General features: G+C 41.2%; 1 protein-coding gene across 8 annotated transcripts in view; it reads right to left on the bottom strand.

The window, feature by feature from the left end:
- Dgki (diacylglycerol kinase iota) overlaps nucleotides 1-26820 on the bottom strand; it is a 444865-nt gene that overhangs the window by 270620 nt on the left and 147425 nt on the right. For 7 of the 8 annotated variants that reach the window (XM_074062275.1, XM_074062281.1, XM_074062290.1 and 4 more), the window contains exons 3-5: nucleotides 23290-23385; nucleotides 2177-2251; nucleotides 838-894 (exon numbers count right to left, since the gene is read on the bottom strand). In XM_074062275.1, the coding sequence (XP_073918376.1) occupies nucleotides 838-894; nucleotides 2177-2251; nucleotides 23290-23385 (228 nt within the window). The remainder of the gene's footprint in view (nucleotides 1-837; nucleotides 895-2176; nucleotides 2252-23289; nucleotides 23386-26820) is intronic. The other variant, XM_074062284.1, reaches the window with a different exon arrangement.

The following is a 26820-nucleotide window of genomic DNA, read 5'->3' as shown; positions in this document are numbered from 1 at the left end:
CTTAGATTACTCCTTTCAGAATCTGTTTAGTGCCTACCTCTGCCAGGAAGCCCTGTCCTCTCCTTCCTAGTCAAACTCCACAGAGCTGTTTTGAGGAGTACTCAAGCTGGGAAGGTTTCCAAGGGTGAATCTCTAAGTGGAACTAAATCCCACCTCACTGGGAATGTAAATGAAGTGGGTAAAGACACTGTAGTTAGTATCTCCTACACAAAAGCTGAGTGAACAAATGTGTTTCCATGCTGTCTCCCTCCATTACATCTCTGCTGAAAACCAAAATGGCAGCACTCACTCTTCTTTCTAGTTTTCTACCCACCTGTTTATCTTCACAACCAGACCTCAAAGTTAGGGACTGTGTACTGATTACTGAGTACTCTTCTATTTAGTGACTTTACAGATGAAAGCACTGTGACTTACAGATTACGTAAGATGCCCAGAGTCACACAGCACCAGGCTGTCTTTGAAAACAGACAGCCCAACTCCCACACTGAAGAGCCAGCAACTCCACTGCCCCTGAATAGATTATACCTACTCAAAAGTGAGAAAGTGGAATTAAACTGGCCAAAAAACAATAAAGGCTATTGCTTTCTTACACTTCCAAGTCCATCCCTCCACCCAGCCACCACTTTCTGGTTCATCAGTAAGACACCATTACATTTCATGAGCAGGATAAAGTACAATGCACATGTGTTAAAGAGACTGTAGATTTTATGGATTTCTTAACAAGAAATTGATGAGGAATTGAGGGGGAAATTGCTTATTTTTTAATCTCAGCTGCACATGAGTCCATTGAGTCCGTGGAAACACACAGAGTATTTGAAACAACCAGGAAATACTCACTTCTCTTGGTGATCTTGAACCTCCTTCTCGAAATGTTGGTTTACATCTGAAATTAATCTGTCATTTAAAAAGAAAAATGTATCAAGAATAAGCATAACACTAGATTGAGTTACCTGAAAAAAACAGTTGAGTCTATAAAACAAAACCCCCAAAGAATAAAGAATATCATTTTAATCTATTCTTAGTTGTATGTAATCATCACATTAGATAATTCACAGAGATGTCAAGTGACTTTATACCTCCAGTCCATGTTCCTTCATTTTTCAGTGATGGAATCAACAATCTTTAAACAATAACATCATTAGACTGCAAGTTTGAGAAACTGAAATAAGAAAGAGTCAGAGGAAAAATACATAGCAGCTGAAACCATCCAATTGCGTTTGAGACTTCAGAAGTACAAAATACAAACTTGAGAAATTGTAAATGTTATAACAATGATTCAAACACACACACAGATTAATTTTGTAAAAGGATTCAGTACTGCTTTTCTTTTGTGTGGATGGCACATTTATTTATAACTTCATCAGCTCCTAGATAAGGAGAAAGGAGTATAGGAACCAAGGAGGTGAATAAGTATGGTTGCTATGGGAAAGAAATATTAAGATAAAAATTAAGAATCATTCTACAATATATCAGTTGACCACAAATAGAAATACATCAGTAAAACTAAATGAATGTCACATGGAACTAAAATATTTCACTGACTTTACAAATGGCAGCTCAAGAAAACAGAAAATACACAAAGACAAACAGATGGAGTTAAGAAATATAAAAGAAAACAGTAGGCAACTCATAGTGGATTTTCCCTTCCCTCAAATAAATGGACTAAGTAGAATCCACTTCTTCTGGAGGCAAGATGCCCTTGGGACGTCTCTTCCAGTCCTGTCTCACTTCATGTTGAACAAGCAATATCGCTGCTCACAAGACCCAAAGAGACTGAGGTTGACTTTAGGCTCGGATTTCCTCCTTGCAGCCACTTTAGGAAGGGAATTCATAAAGAAAACACAGGTAAACTGTGATCTTAAAGAGCTTACGGAACCTTTTCTTAAACAAAGCCTCTTGTGGAAGAGCAGAGATGATATAGGAAGAGGATTAGGGTGTAGCAGAATTTTCCCCCAAATTTTATCATTATTTTTCTCAATAGTCAACTTAAAATTATATGAAAGTACACTTCAGTAAAAAACAGACTGGATGATCATTAAATACTACTGTTTAATTGTTAATCTGGTAATTACGCTGGACTAGTTTTTTAAAAAGTTTGAAATAGAAATTGATACCTGGTCCTTGTAAACCAAACACTTGCGATGCAGAAAAGTGGCAGCAGGGGGAGCTCTCTTACCTTTTCTAGCTGCTCAATGCAGGCAGTGTGAACCACGATTTTACAGACCGCACACTTCCTCCTGAGGGCCGATTTCTACAATATTCAATCAAAATGCAGGAAAGAAATGTTAACAGTCTGTTCTGAAGAGTTCCCTGGTCTTAAAGCCAGTATATATAAATAAAGCAAAATTGCAATTATTTTCACTAAAGAAATTTAAAACTTCATCTGAAACAATAAATAAACCACAATGCAAACTTCATCAAGTGTGGAGTCACCCAAGTAGCCACATATCCATATGACCTACAGTGGCCTAGATTGCTCTTTCACATATAATAAGAAATAATTATAGCTGCTATGTATTAAGTGTATAAAAATTTTGCAAGTTTTGTGATCTAACAATTAAAAAAAAATTCACTCAAGTAGGTAAGGGGCAGAGCCAACAACCTTACTTAGGTCTATATTCAAATCAGTCATTCCTTTCTTACTGCAAGGGAGTCTACATTTCAATGGCCAGTCACTTGAGGTTTCTATTCCAGGCACAAATCTATACTAAGCTACTTGAGTCTCTGCCCAAATCTTCTGAAGAGAGAGCACAAGTCTAGCTTTTATACCCAGGAAACAATAATAATAATAATGAAAGCAGTGGGGGAAGTTAATATGAATATAGGTTTTGCTGAGTGCCCTTACAGCACTTCACAAATGGTAATTCATTCAGTCCTCACAATCCTATGAAATAGGCACTATTTGCACCCCCATCCTACAGATGAGAAACTGAGGTATAGAAAGCTACCTTTCCAAGGTCTTCTAATTAAGACACAGCAGAGCCTTGTTGTCTAGCTTCTCAGCATTATACAGTTTTGCCCCTTGGCCCTGAGTTCAAACCACAGTGCCACCAAAAAAAAAAAAAGACTCCTCAGACAGTTGGTACCTGTTTAAATTCACAACAAAAAGATTTCTAATGTTTTTTTCGGTAAGAATAGAAACATGCTGCAGGGACAGAGATGAATGGGGTGGACTCTTGACTTTATCCCTGCCAGTATCCTGGAGACCCCCCCCCACTAGGATCCCTTACCCTCTCTACAAGGACAGACTGGAAAGATGATCTGAATAAATTGTGTTTGAGTGCTGAAACGTCCATGAAAAGCCTATCTACCAAGCAGTCCACCAAAGCATCCAAGTGTGAAAGGCTGAGAGTCCCTGTCCTTCAAGAAGGTGCCAGGACAGACTAAGACAGCCTCCTGTCTTCTGACGAGTGGCTTCCCCTGCTGAAGAATGAGTGTTCAGTCAACTACGGCAGGTCAGTGAGAAGGAACAGGTTATTGCTTCTGCCAGAGGAGACAGGAGGGACTGCAAAGAGCCACATGAAAGGGCAGATCCAGAATGCCTCCTAACTCCTTGGCTCCAGTCATTCACCATGGGGCATCACCCCTGTTGAGACAAGTGATGACAGTGTACCTGTCACCAACCAAGTACCTACAACACAGTAGTGCAGCAGCAATGGCATTTGTAGACTAGCATTAACTGGGGTTTATTGACCCTGTTTGTGGATACTCTTGGCTTTCCTCTTCTTGAGGAAAGCACATGATGTAGAAGATTGAGTAAGTTTGACAGTCAATTGACTCTGAAAACTATAAAAGATACAGGAAACCAAAGAATCTAGTGACACCACTGAAAGGTATGTTCCTCTACTAAAAAGAGAAGGAAGAAGAGGAGGAGTGGGAAAGAAGGAAAAGGGGGAGAAGAGAAGGGGCACACATGACTAGAAGAACAAGAAAAAAGTGAAGTAACAGCAGCAGCAGCAGTGGTAGTAATCATAGTAGTTGTAGAAATCATAGAAACAGCAATGGTAAAATTCTGCTTTGCAAGTTTTCAGGAGTGGAATGCCCATAAGCAAACAATGGTTGCTCTCCTGTTCCCTACGGATGTCCTATTCGGACACTGCACGAGCACCACCTGCAGAACGTCATGCTGCAGGGTTGGCAGCTCAAGTGGGAAAGCACCCGCCTAGCAAGCATGAAGCCCCAAGTTCACATCCAAGTACAATCAAAAAAAAGGACAGTCACATTGCTAATTGGAGGTATAGTGGTATTAAGGAAACTGGGATTTATTCTAGTCTACTTTTCCCCATCCACAATCCTAGGTACATCCTGGTCAATCCTATGCACATAAACAAAGAAACACTATTCTAGGGGTGGAGGACAACCTTCATCGACTGTGACTTCAGGGTGCTTGAATGGCGCCTTCCTTTTCAATAACTCCTACTTTGGTCTAGCTTTGTGCCTGGCACTGTGCTGTTATTCCGTTCTTTGAGCACTAGGGATTCTGGAGGTTTCTAAAAAAGAAGTCACTGAGGAAGGTGGGAAGGAGAACACTGAGTAGGCTCAGGAAGCCTTGTGCATTCACTGAAACCAGAGGACCCCTTCTTTTCTTTGTTTACACATCAGGATTCTGAGTCAGAATCTTTTTTGAATGAGGGATGTGGGCTACAAGAGTTTGAGGGTCACTGGGTTAAGGTATGTATGTTACCTCTCAGTTTGTGGGGCCACATATAAATACACTAACATCATTCAGCAGAAACAATTCCAGTGCAATGTTCTACAAACTGCAATATAGCCAATAAAGTACTATAAGTTATAACACTAGCTTTATCTAAATAATATTGAACTTATAAAAGACCCTCCTAAAATACATTACATACTTCTGTGCCTCTTGAGGCAAATATACAGACTATAACCTGAATTTTTCCTCATAAACACTGCATGACACATCTTACTGCAAAGACCAGTTATTCTTCTGTCAGCTATCTTACTATCTGACCAAAGCTCCTTTCAAATCACTGTTCCTGTCCTTTGTTGCCTGTACCTCCTCCATGACGCCATCTAAGTGATATCATTCAAGCTGGAAAATCAGATCATTAAGGTTTATAATCACATGAAAAATTAAGTAATGAGTTCTAGAGTGAAGGCCCATGGTGTTTTTTCATAGTAGTCGTGACATGGATTTTAGTTCCTTCATTGGTGATAACTGCTTCAGTGAATCCAAAGCTCAATTGCTGATGTCTGGTTTGTGACTAGGTTTCAATGGGGTGAAGTTATTTGAAGTAACTAGATAATCAGTTTCTTTCTAGATGATAAGAAATGGCTCAAAACACATAGAATTTTGTGCTTGGCTATGTTGTAATTGATGTTTTGAAGATTTAAGGCAAATACAGGAAATACAGTACGCAGCAAGTAGGAATCTAAACATTCTAAAAACTAGTCACTTTTTCTTAAAAAAAACCTCTTTAGTTAAGTCAGTATTTCCTTCACTATGAAAGGTAATGAATTAAATCAAGTCACTAACCAATCAGTCAGTTAGTTATTATTCTTCATATTGGGACACCGAAAGTATAGATTCCAGCACAAAAGCATAATTAAATAGTAAACATTATCTGGGATACCAAATATGTTTGAATATTAAATTTTAAAGAGTAAAATAAATGGGTGAATTTGATCATAGTACAGTATAAAATATTACAATGAAACCATTTGTACAATTAATTGGTGCTAATAAAATATTTTAAAAATTCATTAATTTGCTCTCATCAGTGACTTTAAATAGCATCTGAGCTTACTATTTTAAATAAGTAGAGCAGCCTCAGCACCTCAGCACCCTTCCTAAGCGTTTGTTGGGTCTGTTAGTTTTGGTATCAGAAGAAACCCATTACACTGTGGCTTATACTTAATAACCCTAGCTCCTTGGGAGGCTGAGATCAGGAGGATCGCAGTTCAAGGCCAGCCTGGGCAAACAGTTCTTGAAATAACAAGAGCAAAATGGACTAGAAGCGTGGCTCAAGTAGTAGGGCTCCTCCCTCTTTGCAAGCATGAAGCCCCGAGTTCAAACCCCAGTCCCACCAAATAAATAAATAATAAAGAAACCTATAACCCGTGTGTGTGTGTGTGTGTGTGTGTGTGTGTGTGTGATCTGCACAAGCTAAGACAATATAGGATATAATACAGAGCATATCCCATAATATCTCACTTTGATCTAACAAACAGGATCAGACATACTTAAATAATAACCTGGTGATGTGCTTGTGCTTCAGGATGGTGGGCATGATTTAGCAGCCACATGGTGGCTTGGAAAAGAAGACACACTCCAAGTTCCAACTTGACCTCATAGTTTCCCATGCAGTAGGCACTGCTGACTTTTGAAATAAGGGCAGCTCCTCATCAAACTCCAGCTCCTATCAAATGTGCGAGCAAAACTGCCACAACTTAGACCACTAGGGCTGGAGCTGAGGATTCCAGGAACAGAAGGACCAGAGGCAAGTAGTGGTCCACAGTATAAAATTGCCCAGCAAAGGGTTTAATATCTAATCCTATCCCACCTGAACACATTCCCTGGCTCTAAGTCCTTGATTTATATGTGTAACCCTCTAGAAAGCTATTGCTCTTCGTTGGAGTGAAAGATGTGAGTTCTGCTAAGTTGCAATGAATATCTGGTGGTAGTTACTGGGGTTTGGTAAAAAGACAGGGAAGGAGAAGGAGGTGAAAAATGAAGACAGAAAGAAGGAAAAGGAGGAGAAAAGAGAAGGGAGGGAGATGGAGGAAATAGGAAGAAGAGGCAGAGGAAGAGGGGCGATGGAGGAAATGGGGAGAAGAAACATATGGATACTTTAGAGATTTAGGCAACCTTGTTTCATAGGCCTGTGTTTATGAAATAATTGGAGCCTTCTTGCTGCTCAAGGTAACTGAAATTAAATGTTTGCCACTCCCATCAGTCTGCTTGATCCCAAGCAGTAGTACCATATGGCTGCCCAACAAGGCACATACTAAGCCTTGTTTCTCCCTAAAGATGGGACAAATTAAACGACCTTCTGACTGTAGGTCTCCTGCCATAGTGTGAAGAGCCCCACCTGCCCTTGCTCAGCTCCCCAGGTTGAATCGTTGGACATCAGACATGGAGGAGGCAGTGGGGACAAAAGCATGCAAAGCACCTTCCCTGGCACAGGCAAGCTCAGAGCCAGAGCTGTGCTGGCCAGGAAACACTAGAACTCACTCTAGACAGAGGGCTCGGAGTAGGTGCGGGAGACTTAGTGCAGGGAATTGCTGCTTCCACTGAGCCACATGCCAGGAGGCCACAGTGAGCAAGAGATGAAGGGCCAGGGAAGGAGCTTCAGGCAGGAGCTAACAATATTGGGAGTAGGAGGCTGGGAAGGTTCTGTGAGGAAAGGTCTGTTAGGCCTGAGTGGTGAAAGCCCAGGAAAGAGAGAGCATGAGGAACCTGATAGGGTGGGCTACCCTTGAGCTGCTCCCCAGTTGCCCTCTCCTCAACCCCTTGGACCTCCTGAACCAGAAGATTCACCTGCACAGATACTGAGGGAGAGCTGGAAATCAAGCAGAGGGAAAACAGCAGGTAGGACAAGGAGAACGGCACCTGTCCCCTCCTTCTCTCCTTCTAGACCAGCCACACTGGCCAGAGGATAGGAAGGAGGGGTCATGCAGCTGCATGGGGCTGCAGGAAGTAAAGTTCAGGGAAGGAAACTTTACAGTCAGAAATTTGGTGTTCTTTTTGGTGGGTGAGGACTGCCTCTCTGGGCAGCATAAACAAGAACTTTGCTGCTCTGTAATTTAAGGTAAATGAAAACAAGAGTTCCTTGATTTGTTTAAAAATCTAATTAGAAGAAATGACAAGCACGTTTGGCAAGTCATGCTTCTCTAGGGGCCTGGGATGCAATCTGTAAATTGGTATTAGGAAAAATGGAGAATGACATTATCTGAAAGTTCCATTAGTATGATTTCAGAGCCCAAGTCCAACCTCCACGGTCTCTCACATCAGCTCTCCTCTTCCCCCAACATAGGGGGAACATAGGGTGTTCCAGCACACCACTATATTAGAGGTCCTCAGGATCTCACTAAGTCTCTGTGATCACAGGATCTCATGGTGTCAGACCAAGGAGCAAAGATGATGGAATGATAGACAGCTCTGGGGGAGTCTATGACCTGAGTTGAAACTTGGCGGTTTCCTTACAGGATTGATTTCAGGAAATGCCCTATGTTGGAAGGTCTCAGCTCTCAGCCTGAGTAGTACTGACTATGCTGGTGAGGAGGTCTTCATTCATCAAGACCCTTGCGTTTATATGATGTGTGTTGTGGACAGGAAAAGGCCTGTGAGAGTTGCGTTCCTCTGAGACAGCTCTCCACCGTCATTGACTCAGTCCCTCTGACTAGCCCTCCACCATTAATACCCTAGATATTAAACAACACCAAAACACCTCAGAATATCTGAAAGAAAAAGCAGCAGGGACAACTGGAGGGAAAGTGGAAGTTATAAATGAGTACACCAAAGTACTCAATACGTGTTCCATTATATATTAAAGTACTTGAATGCATGTGTGTCAGTGACCACAGTGGTTTGACCTGTCCTATAGAAGTCAATTTTCCATGTAGCTAAAACAACCTGTTAACCACTGACTTCCAAATCATATTGATGCACATTGAGTCAACAGATCATTCTGACCACCCCTATGTGTACATGGCAATGTGACAGCCACACAGGACATAGTGAGGGGAAGTTTCTGTCTTCTGGGAGAAGCCACTAGAAGAGACAAGAGGGACTTGAAAGAAAAGGTCATTCAAGCAGAGAAAACCACACATGGCTAACTGCTAAAGGAACAGCTCAGATAATAAAAGCCATAATTTAGATAAGGATGAGATCTCAGAGACTGAGTCAGTAAGGAAGAGCTAAAGGAAAATGAGAATTCTTGAATTCAGCCTTAAAAGATGGATACATTTGAAAAATTGAAGACATTCCAGCAGGGAAAAGTTCCAAAGTCTATATAGTGGTTATGTATTTATACAGAGGACAGTGACACTTTGTGAAAGGAATTGAGATGGACTCGTGTCTGTGCTGGGTACGGAGTGGATGGACTCTCAGGTGTTCATTTGCATGAGCTGATGTACCTGGTTGATGGGGTCACAGATAGTGTGCATCATAGACATGGGGAATGGTACAGTGGCTGTGTAAAGAAGCCACAGGAGCTGTGTCATTTGGGGAAGCAAGAGAACTGGCAAAGCAGGACTCTTCTCAAGAGGCCCAGGGGTTAAGAATTGTAGACTTACATGAGGTGGAGAATCTTGTGAGTTTTTCCACACCGTTACAACACCCCAAACACTTCCTGGTGGACACTGTGGAAGGAAAAGAGAGGGAAGGAAGGGCAAAGAGAATGCAGAGAAAGGCTTTCTCCCCACTGATGCCCTCAACCCCGCTCAGTCTGGACACATTAGTGTTTGTGGTTTTGGAGACATTAGAGGACAAAATCCCCACTAGGACACAGAAGTTCTCATAGGATACCACTTGAAAAGGAGTTGTGATACAGTTCCAAAGTGTTGGAAGAGTAGACGACCTCCCAGACAGTAGAGGGAAAAGAGGGTGGAGGCTTCATGCCAGCTGGCAACCATCTTACTAGCACAGGCCGGACACCTGACCAGAAGCTGTTCTGCAGAAGACTGAGAGCTCACACAGATGTAAGAATAAGAAGTGTGTGACACCGAATATATTTACAGATGAGCTAGAACTTTGAAGATTTGTTTGAGTAATGGAGGTGAGGATGGGGAGAAAACAGTTAAAACTTGGGCCAGTGAGGAAGCTGGCCTTCGTGGGGTAATGGAGATAAGCTTTTAAGGTAGAATGAGATGGAGGAGTTTGTTTGGTTGTTGTTATTTATATTGTTCTGGAATTTTGTGAGTTAAGTTCTCAGTGTATATCCCAGGCTGACCTAGAACTTGCTCTGTATCCCAAACTGGCCTCAAACTCTTGATCCTCCTGTCTCAGCCTCCCAAGGGCTGGGATTATAGGCATGAACCACCACGCCTGACTAGATAGGGTTTTTGAAGATCCTAAATCTGAACTGAGAAATGCAAATTTTAACATAGTAGGTGATGAGGGACCAATAGAGCTTTTGAGATTAGCATGTCCACGAATAATAACTTAATCTGGTAGCAGTACAGTACACTATCTCAAAGCAGAAGGAAGAAGATGAAAGAAAGTGAGATGAGTAATTTATTAATTCAGTCAACCAATAAATACTGAGCACGTACTAGCTGGCAGCCACTGCCCCAGGCACTGGGGAATAGCAGTGAACAAAACATCAAAAAAATGTTTATCTCACAGAGTACACATTCTCTTGTGAGAGACAGAGATTAAACAAAATAGGTAAGTATAATATATAACAGATTGACAGAAATAAGTACTAAAGGGAAAACTGAAGAGAGAACAGGAGAGAGGAAATCTCAGGAGCAGGAGAAGGTTGACATTGTAAACAAGTTGTGCAGGAAGAGTTTCGCTGAAAATACATGTTCTGACAAACATGCACAGGAAGTGAGGGCTTTCACTATGCTGATACTGGGGGAAAAGCATTCCTGGCAAAAGGAAAAGCAACTCCAAAGCCTAGAGGCATGAAGATGTCAGAATACCTCAGGAGAGGCCAGGGCTCCAGTGTTGGAGAACAGAGTGACTAAGTAGAGATGAAGCTAGATAATACTGGTAGGCTGGATTGTACAGGGTCATGTAGGTTATAGCTGAGACACTGTCTCTCTTTCTGAAAGAGAGTAAGTCATAAAAAACCAGTGATACTTCATGCAATAAGTGATCAAGTTCTGAACTGGAGTGACAAGCATGGAACAGGAAAGAAATACAGAGATGCAAGAGTGACTACATTCATCAGCTTTCTATCACCGTGACAAAATACTTGAGATAAAGAACTTAATAAGGAAAAAGATATATTTTGGTTTCAGAAGCTTCAGTCATGGTCCCTTGGCCCTATTGCTCTGGGATGTACTGGCACAGTGCAACATGGCGGAAGTGCATGGCTGATGAGTTCTGTTTGCCTTAAGGGAAGCAAAAGCAGGAGACAGGAAAGGGTCATGGTTTCAATAACCTCTTCAAGGACAAACCCCCGGTGACCTAACTTCCTTCCATTAGACCAATTCCTAAAGCTTCCAGTACCGCCCAGTAAGACTGGGGATTAAGCCTTTGTGGGACATTTCAGATCCAAACTATAGTAGTGACTAAGAGTACTCATCTCTCTTTCTAGTCCCATGCAGGTCTTCACTAAGGTTATTGCAAGTTTCACACACTTTGACTTATGTCTTTCAGTAGAATCATCCATAGTCCAGAGTGCTTTCAATCCTACTCCTTGGTTAGTCTTGCTGCAGAGCACAACTGGTCCATAATACAGGTCTCCTCCTGGGTTACAGCTAGAAATGCCACTCAGTACTGCAATAAAAGCCATCTAAATATGTTCTTCCAACTGTGTATTTTGTTCTGTTCTAAGGAACACATCATCTGAAGCACTCTGCATGTGAAGTGTTTGCCTTTCCAGACACACGTCTCCTGCATAACCTCAGATACCCATGTGTATTTTAGAGCTAAACCAGGACCCCTCCTGAGGTGATGTACAGAAGGGCCGACTACAGTTTTCTGAGAGACACTCAGAAGGAAGAAAAGTACCTTCCTGCATGAGTTAGACACAGATGAAAAGTGTTCTATTTCCCCAACAACCAATAGAGTTTATATTTTTCATTTGATGAGAAAAACAACCAAAATCTTAGAGCAGAAAGTCAAAAGAAAGAGAGGACTTCGTGAGCTAAATATAAGAATAAGAATGACACACATAAACCTTTCTTCCTTTTGAGAAGCAGCCTACCAAGACTCACCTGGGAAACAATTTGTTAGGAATGAAATTGCTAGAACTGTGTTGGATCAAACCTAGGGTTGATGGCTGATTACAAATAATACCTTTTTTGGGCACAGTGGCTCATACTGTAATCCCAGCTACTCAAGAGACAGAGATCAGGAAGACTGCAATTCACATCCAATTGAGACAAGATTTAGTGAGACCCCCATCTCAGAAAACAGGTCAGGCATGGTGGTTCACTTCTGAAATCCCAACTACTTGGGATGCATAAGTAGGAGGATCATGATCCAAAGCCCACCTGGGCAAAAAAGCATACTACCCTATTGAAAAATAACCTAAAATGCAAAAGGCTAGGGCCATGACTCAAGTGGTAGAATTGCTTGCCTGGCAAGCACAAGGTCCTGAATTCAAGCCCCAGTACTACCAAAAAAATTTAAAAAGTAAAAAAGAAAGAATGAATGATATCCATAAGGTTTTGAGCATTAGGTTAGAATTGTGAAAAGCTATGGTCAGAATAGTTCATGATTTGTTTTAAGGTGGGAGAAAAAGGTACACATATGTATCTCAGCAGTTAACCCTTACATTAAAGTCTGTGCCAACAATATTCTCTAAGCATAGTTTTAAGAGTGACTTATGTTTGTGGATTTAGTTCTATTTTAATGAGGAAAAAGTGACAAGTAGAATGTCACTGTAGAATGTTTTGGCCAATGACCTCATACACATATGACGTAATATACAGCCCAGGTGTGTAACGGATTATACCACCCAGGTTTATGTAAGCACCTCTGTGGGGTTTGTGGGATAAGGAAATTGCCTAGTGACATGCTGTTCGGGAGCCATCCTCATCACTAAGCATTGCACGAATGTATCAGGTTTCTCTGATGACTTTCAACAGAAAGCAACTACCCTAATCTTAGGAGAAGTCTTCATTTTGGAACTCAGATAGCTGACTACTGCATCCCACTACCACCTTTTAGAAGACTACATTAAATTCCTGTCCAGTTATGGAGACAGGAAATAAATATATATTGCAGCTGTTCCCTGTTTCTTGCATGAAGTATGCTGAGTGGCCTGGGTTGGCCCAGCTGAATGAAATGATCCAAGCACATTGATAAACTCCAAGATGGCTGAAGGTATGACATTCCATGTGCCCTTTGGCTGACCAGGCCTAGGTTGCTATGCTACTCAGATATCCTTACCGCTTCCTCCTGCATGGTCATGATGTGTGATTTCAGCCTAATGAGCTTAAGGAATTCTTCAAAACTCCATAGTTCCATAGTTTTATTTCTTATTCCTGACTCTCATTTTACCCAAGGACACTTCAATTTTCAGAACTATTATTATTGACTATCTCTCTACTTTGTTTCTCTTGTTTGTCCCCAACCCCTATGGCCTGCTTGTATTTCTTTACTTTTTCCACACTTGCTTCTACATGTGCCTCAGTTTAGGGGCTAGCAGCTCCTATATTATACAACCATGACCAGTCACTACTTTTATCTTTATTATGTACAATTTTCCAGTCTTTGGTTCCTCTTAGATTTTTTTTGTGACTACTTCCTCTTAGATTTTTATGCTTTCTTCCATGTTTTATTTATGTTAGCAGAACAAAGTTACCATAGAGCCTATAGTGGATTAACTGAAGTGTCAGTAGATGTGCAAAAATGTATATAAATATGATTACAGGCACATGGACATCAATTAACAGAAAATCACAAGTAAAGCCCTACACATACAAGCATGTATATTAACTAGATAGGAGTGATGAAGGGCTGCATGGATTACAGAAGCCATAATGAAAACAAGTTAAGCAGAAGTGGTGTCTCAAGGTTGTCTCAATGGCTCTCGCTGGTTCTGAGGTATATCAAGGGCACAGCAGAGGTGTGAGGCTTAATATGTAGTAGGAAACACCAAACTTTGCCTTTTAATCCTTGCAGGTATGATAGCTCTATTTACGCCCTCTTACTTGTCATTATCAGCTTACTTTGTGGAAAGAGATTAAATTGTTTTTTTTTTAAGTTCACAGCTAAATATTTCTAACTAATAATTTAGAGGCATTTGCTTCAATATGGAATATTATATCTACTTAAGAAGCCATATCAAGCTGTGATAAATAAGCTATCCTTTCATTGCGATTTCCCACATTCTGAGCTATTGATAACATAATTAAGACAGTTCTTGCAGCCAATCTAGCCCTCAAAGATCAACATTCAGTCACGGTTCACCCCATGCTGTATTTCCACATGGCACTGTGGCCTTCCCTCACACCCCCACATACCTACCCAGATCGCTTTTTAATGAGAACATCATTACCACAATGTGACATATGCATTATATACACTATAAAAACTGCTTACTTCAGCTATCAAGACCAATTTACCCACTTTACAGCTAAAGGGACTGAGACCCTGTGAGAGTCAGCAATTTGCCCAAGGCAGACAAGAGTGGTCTACTGTTTGTTACAACTTACTACTTCCCTTTTATTTTCTTTGCTAGTGGTGGGTTAAGGGACCAAGACAGATGAAGACAAATAAGAAACAGGATATTTGGGCTAGGGATGTAGCTAGGGGCACAGCACTTGCCTAAGCATGCACAAGGCCCTCAGTTCTATTCTCAACACCAAACAAAAACAAGAAACATGATAATCAACACATTTGCTTCATTTGGTGTCTTCTCGTGGGATCTCAATGGGGATGGACTAATGACAACCATACCATGACCACCTGTACAAAGATGGTAGAAAGTAATTTTCAATCTCCATAAAAACGGGCTTCAAAAGGCAAGACACAGACCAAACGGGGGCTTAGCCTCCAAGAGCCTACTAGCAGTAAGTGTGAAATCTTCCTATCAAGAGCTATAAAAATAAGGCAGGAATTCAAACATTATGGATTGTAAGTGCAATAATACTTAAATGGCAAAGCTGACCTAGTGACAAGTGTCTTTGTCTCAATAATCATATCATTCTTTTTCACACACTTTATCAGCTCCTACCCCACCCCTCCTTAAATGAAGATATTAAGGCAACCATTTCCATTTCCCTATGTTTTAAAGTCATTTCCTTCTGAAATATTTATCAGCCTGGTCTGTGAGGCAGATAACAACAACAGGCTTCTAAGAAACAGAGACAATGTCAGCTTTAGAGACCAGTAGTGGTTGGGGTAACTGCTAATGCAAATGATGCATACCAAGGTCAAGTGTCTCAGAGCAACAAGAAGACTGTTTAAAATCTCCTGCTCTGGATCCCTGGTGCTGGGAAATACTGGACAAAGGGAAAACAGTTCTCTGCACCTGGGCATCACCTAGGTGACATGCAAACTCAAAATTGAATCAGATGCAAATTATCTTTATTATTAAGTAATGGGACCATATAATAAGAATAACAGCAGAACTTCTTGCTGCACATAAACACACACCCACATGCAAACACACAAATGCAGCCTCCATCTAAAAAGAGGTGGCAATTATGTTCAGTGGTTCAAGCTTTTAAGAATAAATAGCACACACATGTTTTTGGCTCAATACAAGAATTTAATATAAAGGCAAGAGAACTGCACAAAGAGGCAAAAAAGCATTATGAACCTCTGAAGGTGATTAAGCCTCCGTGACTTTTCTCCCTTTTACCTTTCTGTGGAATGGGAGCTGCCTGGAATGACCACTCTGTAGATGGCTAGTATGAGTCACAGATGAGTATGAGTACTAGCAAAACTGCCAAGTTGGTGTAAACACTTCTCAAATGGTCTTCCACTGAATACTGACATCCCATGAGGTGGGATGGGTGTTCCAAAGGCAAAATGAAAGGCTCCATAATCCTCCCTTCCCTCAGAGAAGCAGCAGGAAATCCTGTAGACTTGATCTTTCTTTGAGCTTCAAAATCCTAATTGTATGTTAAAGGTGTATAATGTCTTCTAAGCTTACGATCACAAGCCCTTTTTGGTGTATACAACCTCATATTATTTTTATGGATTAGTCATTTAATGTGATTTGGAAAAGAAATGGGTTGTGAAAATACACAATGGTGCTATTGATCCAGGCCACCCAGAAGGAACAGAATCTTAAAGATCCTGGGCTTTATATTCTACTTTATCTCCACTTCCTGAAGAGATAAGGATGAGTAGATATTCTCCTTCAACATACAAACAGCGCTCCGAACCAAATAGTAATGATTATAACAGTCATCATGACAGGTATAATATTAATAATGGCTAATACTCACTGAGGGCTACCATGTGCTGGACACTAAGTGTACACATGGGTTATCTCACAGAAATGTCCAATCATCTAGCCACACAAACAAAGGGCAACATCACTTTCACCCAAGAGAGACCCTACTCCCTTCCTCCACTCATATCCATTGACTAGGAAGTCAGTACCAGAGAGTCTGTCTGTGGCACTTCTTTTTGAAATAGACTAGCACTACAACTGATGGCTCTGCTCTCCCTGAGTCATCTTGATTCATAGGACCTTCAATATCCTAATGGGAAGAGAGGCCTCTGGCAAACAGTGGCCTTGGCAGCTTCCTGCATGTGTTGGCTTCAGGCTGGCACCTGACCAACATGGAAAGCTGGCTTTGCCTCCTGGGCTCTCCTGCCACACACTCAGCTCCCTCTGACAGCCTGCACGCAGCTCAGCCAAGCCGCCATCTGGCGTGTGGAGCATCAGTCTGCTGTGCTGGACAACAGATGTGTGAGGCTCCACAGCAGAATCACACGCCGGTGGATCTTTGTGCATTCTGAGTCCAGTGCTTGTGCTCTGTGGTGTACTCCTGCCAGGCCTGAATACATGGCTGAGCAGAACATCCCCAGAAATGCATGCTGGTTTCTAATTCTCCCATCTTCTCACCTGTAACACACAGCTGCATGGCAACACAGCATTTGCATGTGCTGCTGTTAGGAGCTCCAAACTTCCAGAGGTGAAATGCACAGAGTGTAACCAAGTTTAGAGTCATTGTCATTTTTAGGCAGCAGAAAAATGCAAGTTTTCTTCAAATAGAGCAGAAGCTAATACCCTTAGACTCTTCTTCCAGTTTCTTCTAAGAACCCAAGGCCTTACTGGCATGCCAATGGGGAGCTGTGATGTCTCATTGTGATACAGCCAGCATCAAGGCTTCCAGTCCACCAAGAGAAGATAGAGCCTGTGAGATGTTTCCTGGATGGGTTACTTTAATTTTTCACACTCGGTTGATCACATGTGTGACCCAGTGAGAATATGGATGCCACACACAGGGTGTTTTAGTCACCTGCTACTAACAGATAAAGGTATAAGTGCCTTAGTGTTGGGGCTAGACAGAATCACCCCAACATTAGGCTTTGTTCAAACCAAAGTCCAACCAAATTACCAATTATCTTGCCCAATTTAATGAGACTGAGCCTCAAGAAGGATCAGAAGAGGAGGTGGGAGAACATGAACACTGGTTAACTAACTTAATCCTTCCACAGACTCTGATAGGTAGAACAGATATAATTATCACAACTTTATGAGAAAGCCAGGACTCAGAGAGCAGAGCAGAGCTTGGACTTTCATCCAGTTCCTTTTGCATCTAGATCTGCATGACTCCACTCTACCCACCCCATATCACATGGCCTCCCTGATACAATCCATTCACTTTCTCCATAAAACTGGATTTGTCAAACTGCAAGAAACATTGGAAGACACCTTAGATTAAGGTCAGGTGTCACAAGTGGAATTAGACTTTTTTTAAACCAAATATTACATATGAGAGAAAGATTAAAACAAAATGCATGAACAAAACAATAACAAAATGAAAACAGTACCTGTTAGCCTAGCCACAAAAAGGTTAACATAAGCACATTTAAAAATAGATAAGATAAATCTGGTAACAGCATTCTGAAGCCTGACAGTTCTTTTTTTCCTCTCACACAACCTACATGCCTCCTCACTCACCAAACCATCTACATACTCTCTCCCTACAGATCTCAGCTGCTGACACCTACCTGCCTAGCTGCTCACTTACCCAGAAACTCCATCCCTCTCCACCTCAATCCTCAAGACTGCCTTAGATGGCCTCTCTGCGCACCTGCAAGCCTGTATTATGGTGGTTGTGTCTGCATGGCTAGACAAGGTAACCAACCTCGCAGAATAGCTGCTACAAATTGTTTTCTAGCAGTGCCCTGACAAAGTATCACTGTCTGGGTGACTTAAAACAACAGAAATGTATTCTCTCACAGGCCTGGAGGCGAACAGCCCAAAATCAAGGTGTGAACATGATTGCACACCCTTTTGAAAGCTCTGAGAAAGAAGCTGCCACACCTCTGTCCTAGCTCCTGATGGAAGCCAGCAGTCCTCAGCATCCTCTGGCTTGTAGCTGCATCACTCTCACCTCTGTCCCCATTATCACATGGATTCCTTCCCTGTGTGTGTCCTCTTGTCTTCTCATAAGGACTTTTGTAATATCATGTTAGGTCTCATCCCACTAATGTATGACCTCATCTAACTAGTTACATCTGCAACAATCCCATTTCCAAATGAAGTCACATTCTATGGGGTGCTGTACATCAGAACACGAGCACATCTTTCAGAAGTATATAATTCAATCAAAAACTGCCATTATCTGCCAGGTGCAAAGACCAGGCCATCTTACTTATCCTGACACTCTAGGAAGTTGACAGTGCACCAAATCTCTACAGAGATGACTTTGTTACTTTTCAAAATATGTGCATGACTATTTCACTCACTGGAGATTCTGATGTGTGACAGGTCTATAGTGGGAGATGACACTTTACAAAAATCAAAAAGGAAAGTGTTGCAAGTAACCATAACGCTCATTCACAAATGACAATCATCAAGGTCAATCTTAATAATAATAATACTTTAAACCTGGAAACCAAGGCCAAAAGAAGAAAAATGATATGTTCAAGGCTCACTGGGAACATAAATCAAATGATAGATTTCAAACTCAGGTCAGTCCCACTCAAAATTCATTTCCTCCCTGCCCAGGCTGTCACTCTGGGCTTGTCCTGGTCTATATGGCCAAGGTCAGTATATATATCTACAGTTTAATGAGACAAGTGTAAAAATAGGTGTGTATTTGTGTGTCCTCTATGGATTGCTAGTGTAGAAAGTTCCTCTGGGTACAGATATGTGGCTGAACATCTTTGTAAACCCCCCATCACCAGAGAATGGTTTCTTTCTCAGAATATCCACTGACACAGTAAGGTTGTCACTTATAGTCAATAGCTGTCACTCTCAATGCTGTCTGAAGTTCCCTGGTTCTGGGTCCTCAGCCCACATACATAGAGAGAAGAAATGAATGGAAATGTAATCAATAAAATCAAAACAAAGTCACTAAATAAAAGTGTTCCTCACTGGAATTTTATTTCAAGTTTTTCAGCCTAGAATCCTTCCGAGTAGAATCCTTCTACTCCAATTTCATTATATTTGCATCCTTTTTTCCCTTTCAAACCAAAAAATGAACCAGTTACTAATGTAGGAATTATTGTTGATTTGGGAACAAATTAATCCCATTAATAATTTCACAAATAATCTATAGTATTAAATGTTGCCACCAGAGAATCAAAGGAGGGGAAAGATTTTAAAGGTCATGTGTTCAGCCTTGAAGCACTGGAGCAAACTCTACTATAACAGTCCCAGGTCTTCTGAAATCACTACCTTGCATTCAACACTGTCAACCCACAAACATCAACCAATGTGGCCACAGGGGGCCCTGGCTTTGCAGGACAGCTTTGGTTTTAAATAGATGCTCCAATGTCCCCATAAGTTAGGGTGAGCATCTTGGACACAGCTCTGATTTACCCTTAGTGTTACAACAGCCAACAATCTTTAAATTTGCCTTGGTTTAGATAACACATTTTATGGTCTTGCTTTGTAAGTACCCTAAATTTATAATATGTTCCAAGTTTTGGTTCAGAAAACATGGAGACACATCCCAGCCTATCCATCTTTTCCCTTGTTCCCCAGCACATGTCCTTTGGTGGGCTCATACAAGGCTCATGATTGCTGCCTCCCTTGTAAAAAGCCTGCTCATGTTCTTCTCCCTGCCTGAAATGTTCTCCTTCCCTGACTCCACTTATATAAATCTTAACCATCTTTGAAAACTGAACTCCTCCAGCCCCATTTCCATGTCGCAGCTTGTCTACTTCAACCCACACTGATTTCTTCCTTCCCTGACCTTTTATTAGTGATATTTGCTATGCTTAAATAGGTGAGGAGGAGGGAGGGGGGATTAAGGGAATAGAGGGGGTGAATTATCACAATGTAAGCCCCCTTGTATGGTTAATATATGCTAATAAAATAGTAAAAAAATAAAACAAAATAGGGTAAGGGGAGAAAGGCCTGTCTTCAGTGATAGATTTTCTCCTCCCTGAGCATGCTGCTAGTACTTTGTTCAGAAGCCTGTAGGTAATGCCTGCTTATGATAATTTGGTCCCAATCTAACAGGTAGGCATTCAATCGTGATGCACTGGAAGAAAAGAGAACACAATACATAATCTATATGTGCATGCAGTTTTTATTTTTACAAAACTATTTGATTCTAAGAAAGTTGCAAATAGATCATTTGAACTAGAGGCTCCCTTACAGATTTCCTTGTCTGAACTCTTACCTAAAGTAGGTGCATTGCCTAAATCCTTGGAATATGGCCATCCAAGTCATCCATGAACACATCTTTTGAGCCTCTCTCTCCAAGTGTCTTCTTCCTTGGCTTGTTAAAGTACTTATACTAGAGTATTTCTCAAAACTAGATTTGTGGACCATCTGCACCAGAATATTTGAGGGTCTTGTTAAAATCACAGATTTCCAAGTCCAACTCCAGGCATAACTGAATCAGCATTTGGAGAAAGGAGGAAAACAGCAATTTGCATTTTTCAAGGGAGTCCCCAGTGATCCTTATGTAAAGCAAATGGTGAAATCCAGTGTTGGAGTCAGCGGATGCTAGATCTATAACATGGTCCCATTTCCTTACTACAGACATCAACTCACCTCTTTTCTTCCTTGCCTCCTCAGTACTCATTTATAACCCAAGATATTTAAATTTCTGTTACAAGTCTCCATACCCTGAACCAACTTGGGCACCTTCCTCTGGCTCCTTTGCTGCTTGACAATGCCACTCTCAAAACATGATGTTCAAAGGTGTCATATACCTCACAATGTGAGGTGGGAAAGAGAGCTGGAAGGTTTTTAATGCCTTTACTTTACATTACAAAATTCATGAACTGTACCCACTTTCACTCCTGCCAGCCGATCATAAGACTGCAGCCTAAACCAATCACCAGTAAGTGAGACCATTTCATAAAACTTTACTAACTTACAAGGCATGTGATGCTGAGAACCGGAGTTGCTTTAATTCGTTTATAACTTTACATTAGCTCTAGCATTCTTTCGTGGGTTGACTATGCCCATCCTTTCTGACTTTTCCTTTTAATTTGTCATGTCAGTTACTGCACCAAGTGAGTCCCTTCCATGCATTGCCTTGCCAAGTCCTCAGACAGCATTTCCTGGCTTTATGGATGAAGAGACTGAGTTTAACCTAAAGAACTTAGGATGAGGGGACACAGTGAGGTTTTCTGTTTCCTCACTCATTTATTCCTTTGTCTAATCAATACCTTTTGAAGAAAAGCTCTTCATTTTCCTGACACTTTGTGAACTGCGTCAATGGGGCCAACTATGTGGGGTGAAGATAGGAGGAAGGTTGCAAAACACTGAAAATTCTCACAACTCTGTTCCCTAACACTCCTGCTGAAAATTCCCTTTATTCTCTCTGTGGTTTCTCGTGCTATAGAGGTTAACAGTGACCCAACAATAATCAGTGGGTAGCAGGTAGCAGTGGTATTTACAGAAGCAGGTGCAAGGATGTATGTTTTATATTTATTCAAATACTTGTAAAGAGAGGTGACATATAACCATCCCCAAAAGTATACCAGAAAAGAAACAAAGGGAGCAATTCAGAGACAAGGCAGAACTCTGCAACAAATTAGTCCACTGGTTGACAACAGGATCAGTATAAAGTATAACACAAGTAAGATGTATCCCATTTTTTCCATTCTATGTTATCGGATATCCCAAGACCAGTGTTTATGCAATTAATGGAGACACTAATGTTAATTCATTATTTATAGCATTTTAGGCCAAACAGCAGAGCTTCTCATGGATTTGGTTAATTTAATCAAATTCAATACAATTATACTTTAATTAAAAATACATATGCATAAAGTTCAAATGATATTTAAATCACTTGAATTTACAACAAGATTAGAAGAAATGCAAATGATTAATTACAGATCTGAGCTACAAGCAAAAACTAAAAGTAATTTAATTCTACTCTCTTTTTCTATTTAGACCTTTATTCAAAGGTCACTGAATGCTCAGTGTCACACAGTGACTGATAACACTGAGATTCAAATCTAGGTTTCTTGACTTCAAATCCATAGCCTGTTCATATGGGCCCTTCCTTGATCTTTTAGTATTCCCAATTTCCCTCAAACAAATCCCAGTTTTCCCCAAAACATCAAATTTTTTTCAAACAAAACCTATAAACTAAAGGTCAAAATTGCTATGTCTTGGTTCAGGGACTTTGCCATTTCAGGCAGCCTAACAAAAGTCCTTAGGGGCTGTGTGTATTCTTTTATAAGCTTTGTTAAAAAACAAAAACCTTCAACTTCTTCTGTATTAGTTATCAACAGAAACATAGTCACTTGCAATTTCTTACACATAACAAACAAACGTAACAAAAAATTGTAAGGTACTACTCCCAAAATAAGAGATATACTTTTTCTTGTTCCTTTACTATTTTAAGTTCCCCCATTACTCTCTTTTTAGGCCAATAACTTTAAACTATGTAAAACGTTTAAGCTCACTTTCTCAACACTCAAGATTTAGCTCCCCGTCACTTACTGCATGGTCACCAGGCACTCTCCTTGGAACCTAAAGAGAACATTAGACCTCAAAGCAAATTGTCCTAAACAGAGATTAAAATGGATTTTAACAAGCAGAGGATACTCTCATTGATCTGGCTGTGGATTGTTTATATCAATTCTAGAACTGTATCTTGTAGATCGAAGTCTGGATTATTTGCTAGCTCACACCCACCCTCAGCACCATGAGTCATCCCCATCTCCACAGACACTGGCTATCACCCCCTCCTCCACACACAGACCTTACCCCACTCCACACCCCTTCTCATTCACATTCTCCCACCCCCCCACCCCAGATATGGTCCTTAAGCAGCATCTTATGCCAAGGTCTCACCTACACAGTCAAACCCTAAAGCTACTAAAACTGACAACCTGGAAGCCATGGTAACTTGATAAATGCTGTGTGAACCTTGACAGCATCAGAAGGTATTCCATCTCATAAGGACAGGCTCTTTTACCCTGTGACGGTATCTCCCATCCTGGGAAATTCGGGCATGGGGGCCCCTTCTGCCCTCAGTCTTAGAAGCTGTCCCCCGAAAGACAGAGGGGGAGTCTGGGAACACACTCACAGCAAATCGGACTTGGCAGTTCTCCTCTCCCAGGTAGCAGAGATCGCCTGAGACGTTGGTCTCCAGCCACAGGTGCTCCCCGTTCACAGCATTCTCCTGCAAGGAAAAGACCCACCTGCTTCAGTTTTCTCTTCAGGGATAAAGAGGAAGACCTCAGCCTTGGATTTGGATGTAAGAAAGTTAGTGACCCCAAGGAGTTCAGTACTTCTCATCAGATCCCTCAAAGTACTGCTGGAGATGATCCTACAGAAATTCTAGAATTGGAAACAAGTGTTTGGAAAACTTTGTCTGAGCTCTAACCAAAGTAGACACGAGGTGTATAGCTGCTTTATCCATGGATGAAGTCATCTTTAAGCACAGATTCAACAAATGAGGGAAAAACAGTTGTGACAGCACAATGCAAAGTCTTATTTACCCAGCCCCATTCTGAAATGCCATGACAATTGTAATCTATTAAAAGTTGCCTTTCCTTAGGGAATTAACTAAGAAGGAAGATGATAGTGTTAAAGCACTTTAAGTAAAGACTGTTTGAAAACTGATTCATATCAGTGATGGAAAAATTACACTTACAAGGGCAAAGGTTTCTTAAAACCTAAGTTTATGTCCCTGGTCCTCAATGCATAATAAATTCAAACATTGTACTAATTCCGTAAAGCTTCCCACCTACTTAATTCTAAATTTTTCAAACTGAATAATTTTACTGCTTCTAAAAATACTCACGTATTTCTGATGGTTCTCAGAGCTGCTATGATATATTTTATGATGAGCAATGACACCTGTTATCTAAAAACTGTCACCATTTAATTGGAGACAGTGGGGAAAACACTTATCTTTTAAAGCATGATAAATAGAATTCCATATTGCTTCTTATGACACACTACCTTGGAAATGATAAATTTATGTAGTAATTGAATACTTTATTTGTTTTAAAAGGGCTCTGAGATATCAGGGAACACATGGTATTAGATTAAGCATAAAGGAACAAGACTAAGTCTATAGGTTTTATAGGAATTCCCCTCATTTCTAACTTATTCATCAGAAATACATGCAGTTGTAGTTATTTTTCCATAGAGGATGCTATGGACTGACCCATGCTTCCTCCTCCCCTGTGATGGTCTAACGAGGTGGGGACATTTGGAAAGTTATTAAGTCACAAGGATAGACCTTTCATGATGCAATCAGTGCCCTTTCTGCGAAGGGACACAAGAGAGATCTCCCTCTTTTCCTCTCTCCATACGCATGCGTTGAGGAAAGTCTATGTGTGCACAAAGAAAGTGGCTGTCTGCAAGCCAGGAAGACGGCCCTCAGCAGGGACCATCCTGGACTTGGTGGTCAATGCCCTGACCTTGACTCTAACCTCTAGAACTGTGAGAAATAAACGTCCACTGTATATGCCGCCCAGTCAGTGGCATTTTGTTACAATAGCCTGCACAGATTGATATAGGGGATGACTTCAATAAAGAGCTTTAAAGAACAACCAAGCAATCAGAAATCCATCTTATATCTGGGCCACCTTTATCACAACCCTGCCCCAGAAGTGTCCCCATGAGAGCCCTCTGAATCTCAAAGCTCAGCCCAGAGAAACAATATAGACAACATGATGTCTGCTGGGGACAATTCCAAGTACTGCCCAACCTTTACAATGACAGCATTTCTTCAGATTCAAATGGAATATACTATCCTTTCAGGGCCTGAAGTCTCAAATATTTTCAGACAAGGATAACCAAAGGTCAGATTGTGGCCTGTGATACAGCTGCTTCACCACCCAAGGAAGGTGACATAAATCCTAGAACAGCAAAAGTGAGGCACAAAAGGGTGGGAAAAGTGACTGGGTGAGTAGATGTCAAGGGCTCCAGGACATCCTGAGGTAGGGTGGTGCCATACACATCTCCAAGTGCCACAAAACCATTCCTGAAAGGAAAGTGCTGGTGGAGTGGCTCAAGTGGTAGAGCACCTGCTTAGAAAGTGTGAGGCCCTGAGTTCAAATCCCAGTACCATCCCACTCCAAAAGGAAAGCAAAAAGGTTGGGAATCATCACCCATTACTTCACAGGGTGCCCACTTTTTCTGAAACTTTTCCTCCTGATGGTGATGTTACCCTGTGGCAAGTCATGCTGAATTTGTTCATGGGAGTCCTTGGGAAAGTGGACCTTGCCTCTTCTCATGGAACAGTAACAGAGGAGAATAGTCATAAGGTTGGACCCTAAAAGTTTTCACAGAGTGATGAATGATGACAACTTTGGAAAATAAAATACAAAAGCACTTTTTGTAAGCTATCCTTTAGAAATCTAACCTCACAATTGAAAATATTCTGCTACTGGAAACTTACCATCCAACTTTAACTTATAAACAACGAAACCAAACAATCCCCTTTAATTTTTTCTTTAATTCATTCAACAAACATTTATTCCTTAACACTGGTGGCAGGCACTAGAGCACTGTGGTAATTCATGGTGGCAAATGTACTAGAGAAGATGGAAAAGAATATACCTTAAGAGCAGCAAATACTAAAGAAACAATGACAGCACATATCCTGCCAGCTGTTTTAAGAAGTGAACGTGAAAGTCGAGCACAGTAGCTTATGCCTATAATACCAGCTACTAGGGAGGCAGAGACAGGAGGATTGTGGTTCAAGGCCAGTCCAGGGGGGCAAAATGTGAGACCCTATCTTAAAGAGTAATCTGGGCATGGTGGTTCACATTTGTAATCCCAGCTATATGGGAGGCAGAGGTAAAAGTATCACAGCCCAAGAATGGCCCCAGGCAAAAGTACAAAATCTTACATAAAAAATAAACTAAAGTGAAAAGGGTGTGGCTCAAGTGGTAGAGTGCTTGCCTAGCAAGTGCAGAGCCCTGCATACCAACTTCAAAAGCATGAAAATAAACAAATTAAATAATCAATTAGTTCATTTTAAAATGTTGCAGTGGGATAAAATTGGCATTGATAATACCAATCTAGGCACACCAGGAATTAAGTTCTGGGAGGTCAGGTAAGGCAGACAGGAGCAGACATGACTCAGGAACTCAGCAGCTTCAAGCACCCCACTAACTCACCAGGCCAGGAGGTTGGATCCTTGTGCAAAGGCTGTTTGTGCCCTTGCATGTCACCTGCAAGCTTCCAGAGGCTTGCTGGTTAATCTCGTCTCAGACAAGGCACAGCAGGACTACAAAGGTTAGTTAGCCTCACTCTTGGTGGAAACCTGATTTTTAAGAGAAAGAGCTTTGGAAGGAAAAAGGGGGAGGGAGATGGAGGCTTTGCCGAATCCTGCCAGGGTCCCAGCACACTGGTTCTTAAACTTGGCTACATATTGTGAGGACCTGGTGAGCTTTTAAAAATACAAGGCTATCATTCCAGAAAGTCTGTGTTGATAGATCTGCAGTAAAACCTGGGCATCAGTATTCTTCAAATTTCCCAGAGGTGACTCTAATGTGCTGCAGAGCCCAGGAACCAGTAATCCGATGGACCCTACTCTACCTCTTTAAGAGTTTAGACAGTAGATTCTACAACTTGTCTGTGAGTTGACTTTTATTAT

This window comes from Castor canadensis, chromosome 2 (assembly GCF_047511655.1).
Source record: "Castor canadensis chromosome 2, mCasCan1.hap1v2, whole genome shotgun sequence".
NCBI lineage: Eukaryota > Metazoa > Chordata > Mammalia > Rodentia > Castoridae > Castor > Castor canadensis.
Note: the sequence above shows the minus strand (reverse complement) of the source record. Positions and strands in the feature narration are given on the sequence as shown.